The sequence below is a fragment of the Sapajus apella genome, unplaced genomic scaffold (assembly GCF_009761245.1).
Source record: "Sapajus apella isolate SASKATOON/1434 unplaced genomic scaffold, GSC_monkey_1.0 scaffold10, whole genome shotgun sequence".
NCBI lineage: Eukaryota > Metazoa > Chordata > Mammalia > Primates > Cebidae > Sapajus > Sapajus apella.
The window spans coordinates 16588584-16593443 of record NW_022436950.1 but is presented as its reverse complement, the minus strand read 5'-3'; the positions used below and the strand labels follow the sequence as shown (position 1 = coordinate 16593443).

Here is a 4860-nt window from a genome sequence, read left to right as displayed (position 1 = left end):
TCCACTGTAGGCTTAGGTGTAGATGGAGTGTTCTAGTGCTTATGATGGACACAGGTTGCAAAGGCCAAGTCTACTGTGGCCAAGGTAGCTATGGAGGGTTTTAAGTATTGACACAATGGTGAGGGTGCCTACTGATGTGGGCACAGTTCCACTGTGTGGATGATCTTGGTGCTGGAGTGGTCAATGGTTGATACCTCCAGTGCCAGCTGGGGATTTATGGGCGAGCACAGGTGAGTAGTCAAACGGGAAGAACAGCAGCATTGAGTTAATATTCCTACTCTTCCCATAGGTGTCTTCTTAGAATCAGGATCAGGTGCCAACCCAGGGGATTCCTGTAGCAGCAGTGAAAGTTCCAGTGCCGAAGCTATATATGTTCAGTCTGGAGAGATGGATGTCTCATGCGTGCTTGATTACAGCAGAACCATGAGAGATGTTTCCTTTAGAGTTGGCCCCACAAGACAGTCTGGCTGCAATCCACAGGCCACAGACGAGGGAGCGGGTCCCTCCCGGTTTCCTTCCACTTAGAATGAAAGCCTCTTAGAATAAGCAGCCCAGGAAGCAGAGAGACTGACATCAAAGCCTGCAATTCCTCTTCCAGTTTTGATCACAGCAGCCATTTAAACACAGGGTCTACCTAGGTTTAAAATTTTGAACCGTGCTTAGTTGCACTCGGAAATAGTCCTGCTCCTCCCCTGACCTGTCAGAAACAGCAAAGAGATGTATGAATGGTCTCTGCATGAGGCTTTGGAGGAGCAGCTGTGTATGGCAGGATGAACAAAACCAGCCCATAGTATCTTTACCACATGTTTCCACTTCATGCAGACCACTGAAAAGAACCTGGAAGATGTTTTAAAAAATAACTATTATAAACATAGGTTTGTGATCTTGATAAGGATGGCAGGTAGAATCCCTGCTTTTAGAGGGCTAAGCTGAAAGGGACTCAAAAGGTCACGTGGTTTATATAATTCTACCTGCAGAAGACCCCCCCCCACAGCGGTTTTACAGACGAGGAATGTGAGGTGTGGAAAGATTAAGGAAGGATTTATGAAATTTGCATAACAAGCGGAAGAACTGAAACCAAAGCCCCAGTTCCTTTACTGTAAATCCAACTGTCTTTCATCCAGATAATGGGATTCAGCTGCCTCTGAAAACCTGTAGCCCAATAATGGTTATTCCCCAAGAGCTGGATGAAGCATGAGCTAATTTTCAGTGAGAGTGGATTTTGGGGTAACGGTTCCAACACAGCACATTCCTTTCTCCTCTCTTCACTCATCCTCACCACCACCTGAAAACCCTGGCTGGGCGCTGGGGTGTGAGGAGCAGTTCTCACTTCCCAGTCTTTTTCTCTTTTCGCAGCTGCAAAGTTCAGGGAGTTGAACGGCAGTGATTTCAGTTTACTGCTCACTCTGCCACAATCACCCTCTGTTGTAAGTTTTCCTCCCAGAACACGTGACGACGCACTTCTTGACTATATATCCCAACGGCAGCAGCGGAGCTGTCAGAGCGCAGAGTCGGACAGAGCAGAAGAACCCTCTTGGACTGGACGATTTGGGAATTCAAAACTTGGGACAAACTGTCAGCCTTGGTAAGTGAGCAAGGCTACACTTTGCTTCAGAAACATTTGAAAGAGGGATATTTTTCCCAACTAATAGATGAATATTTTCCCTTTATTTTCTTTCTGCTTTTCTTTGTTCGAAGGAAACATTGTTTTGAATTAAAAATAGTTGGGTTTAGGAAACACAATGTAAACTTTCTTTCTGCTCAGTTAAAATATGTTTCCTAATTTTAAAGATATTATTTACTTTATGCTCCTGTCTTACACTGATTTTTTTTAATATCAAAGTAATACTGTTCACTTTGTGAAATGCAAATAGGACTGACTTGTACACTTAAAAAAAAGAAAAAGAAAAAAAGTCCTTCTTACTTTTCTCAGTGACCCTCCCCGGGCTTCTGTCTCGGGCACTCCGAGTCCTCATAGCTCACTCCTGTCAGCTGTTTGGCGAAACTTCTGATGCGACTTCTTTCATGCACTTTTAAGCTTTTTTGGTATTGCAGTTCCGCAACCTCGTGCTCCCCCTCCTCTCTGTGCCCAGGACCCGCAGGAGAGCTCTAACCTGCGGCTTTCTCTCCAGGCCCCGCCGTGCAGGCAGCCTCAATGCTGAAGATGGAGCTTCTGAACAGCACGCACCCCGGCACCGCCGCCTCCAGCAGCCCCCTGGAGTCCCGCGCTCCCGGCGGCGGCAGCGGCAACGGCAACGAGTACTTCTACGTTCTGGTTGTCATGTCCTTCTACGGCGTTTTCTTGATCGGAATCATGCTGGGCTACATGAAATCCAAGAGGCGGGAGAAGAAGTCCAGCCTCCTGCTGCTGTACAAAGACGAGGAGCGGCTGTGGGGGGAGGCCATGAAGCCGCTGCCCGTGGTGTCGGGCCTGAGGTCGGTGCAGGTGCCCCTGATGCTGAACATGCTGCAGGAGAGCGTGGCGCCCGCGCTGTCCTGCACCCTCTGCTCCATGGAAGGGGACAGCGTGAGCTCCGAGTCCTCCTCCCCGGACGTGCACCTCACCATTCAGGAGGAGGGCGCAGACGATGAGCTGGAGGAGACCTCGGAGACGCCCCCCATCGAAAGCAGCGAAGGGTCCTCGGAGAACATCCATCAGAATTCCTAGCATCCTCGGGACCCCCGCCGGTGGCTCCATCAGCCAGCACCCTTAGAGACACGAAAGACATGTTGCGAGTGTCTGGTTTCACTTTCGCAGTGTGGCTGCCACTTTGAAGAGACCCTCTGCAAGCCCCTGATTTGGGGTGGGGTGGGGGCTAGGCTTAGCCGGAGCCAGCAGCCCCAAGGAGTCTGCAAGGTGCCTGTGGTTTGCACCCTCCACTGAAAAAGCCATGGAAATGTGCAGCGTGTACATTGACTTTGGGGTCTGGGTGTTGGGGGTTCTGTTGAGAATTTGGCGGCATGGCTTGCCATTTTCTCACTGGACGCCCTGGGTAACTCCTGCAGGGCCTGCCTGTTCCCAGGGCTGCCAAATGCTTAGGACATGCGGAGGGACTAGTTGTGATTTGCTATTTTGCCTAGAGCTTTGTCCTTCTAGATCTGATTGGCTGTAAGTATCTCTACTGTGTACCTGTGGCATTCCTTCACAGTGGGTTACAAGCTTCTTTTGGATTAGAGGAGGATTTTTGACGGGAGAAAGCTGGAGATCTGAACCCAGCCCATTTGCACACTGTAAGAAAAAAAAAAAAGTAACTTTTAAACCTGTTAACATTGGCTGGGGTTATAACAGATGATCTGCTATATTGACCTTTTGTCTAACTTATGACCTTGAACTCTGACCTGTGACCATGCGGCATCACATGCTGGCATGATATTCTTTGGATCAGAAGAGCTTCCCCAGGATCTAACCTGCACTCCCGATGGTAGTTCAGGGGACTCTTCCTTATCTTTCTGGAAGGCATAAGGTGGGGTTGAACAAGGCCAAGCCGTTAGTGCTGCTGCTGCTCCATTTCCCAGCCTAGTTTTCTGAGCTGGGAGAGGACATAATGTGGTATTTTGTCACGTAGCTGAGACCTAGAAGGGCATACTCAGGCGGAGATTGCACAAAGCTGGGCTCCAAGTTCTGTGCTTTCTGATCCCCAGCCCTGAAGCTCATTTGCTGTGTGGTCCTGGGCAAGTCATCAAGAGGCTCGCTGTCTGCAGGAGGCTCCTGACTATCTTCATCCCCAGGGGGCTGGGAGGATGTCTTTAGATTTTAGGGCTCTATGATAAATACTCCACAGCCTGGTGTGAGGAAGCTTGGACCAAACATTTCCTCTTTGGCCAGTTCGATTGAACAAGGATCCACTGATTTAAAGGAGCAGTTGGAGATTCAGAATACATATAACCGGGGAAGGCAGGGCAAGCTACCAACCCACCCCTGCTGTAGTTTTCCCAGGATTGAAGCAAAGAGGCAGACACCACATTCTCCTCTAAAGTTCTCTGGAGAATGTGTGATGTTAACACTCCCAGCTAAGGGAAACCAAAGTCTAAAGAAAAACACACAGGAATGCTCCCAATGTCTCCATGTATTCCTGTGGTCAACAGCTTTGCAGATTCATCAGGCCCTTAAAGACAAGGAGGAAGTAAAAGGTCAAACTTAATTCTATTTAAAATAACTTTTTTTTTCTTGAGACGGAGTTATGCTCTGTCGCCTAGGCTGGAGTGAGTGCCGTGGCACGATCTCGGCTCACTGCAACCTCCACCTCCTGGGTTCCAGTGATTCTCCTGCCTTAGCCTCTTGAATAGCTGGGATTATGGGAACCTGCCACCATGTCTGGCTAAGTTTTTTTTGTAATTTTAGTAGAGATGGGGTTTCGCCATGTTGGCCTGGCTGGTCTTGAACTCCTGGCCTCAAATGGTCTGCCCACTTCGGCTTCTCAAAGTACTGGGATTACAGGCGTGAGCCACCATACCTGGCCACTTTTTTTTTTTTTTTTTTTTTAAAGAAAAATACTCTACATGGATTGGACACACAGCAATCACTACTGTTCCCACGGAAGGGTTAACTGTAGGAGCAGGTTTATCAGTCTGCTTTGACATACAGCTAAAGGAAATTTATGTTTAGGGGAAAAAGGCCCTCCGGTCACTTTAAAATTCAGCGTGGAGTTACTCCAAAGGGGGCTGTTTAAGTTGAAAGAAGCCAAGTTAAGTTTGGCCTCTTGCCTGGAATCACTTGAATTCTGAAATTTCACTGCGACGGACATGTGCCTTGTCACATTTTCCATTGCTTAATTCTGAAGTTTGGTGCAAGTCTATCTGCACCTATTAAAAAGTGATGTATATACTTCCTTCTTATTCTATTGAGTTGTATAGAATTGT

At 48.1% G+C, this 4860-nt stretch overlaps 1 protein-coding gene across 1 annotated transcript; it reads left to right on the top strand.

Annotated features, from left to right (window-relative positions):
- The first annotated feature begins 1042 nt into the window (after positions 1–1042).
- Positions 1043–4219, top strand: KCNE4 (potassium voltage-gated channel subfamily E regulatory subunit 4). Its single transcript, XM_032278030.1, has 2 exons — positions 1043–1585; positions 2133–4219. Exon 2 carries the CDS (start codon positions 2156–2158, stop codon positions 2666–2668), a length of 513 nt encoding a protein of 170 aa, XP_032133921.1. The 5' UTR covers positions 1043–1585; positions 2133–2155; the 3' UTR covers positions 2669–4219.
- The last annotated feature ends 641 nt before the right edge of the window (positions 4220–4860 follow it).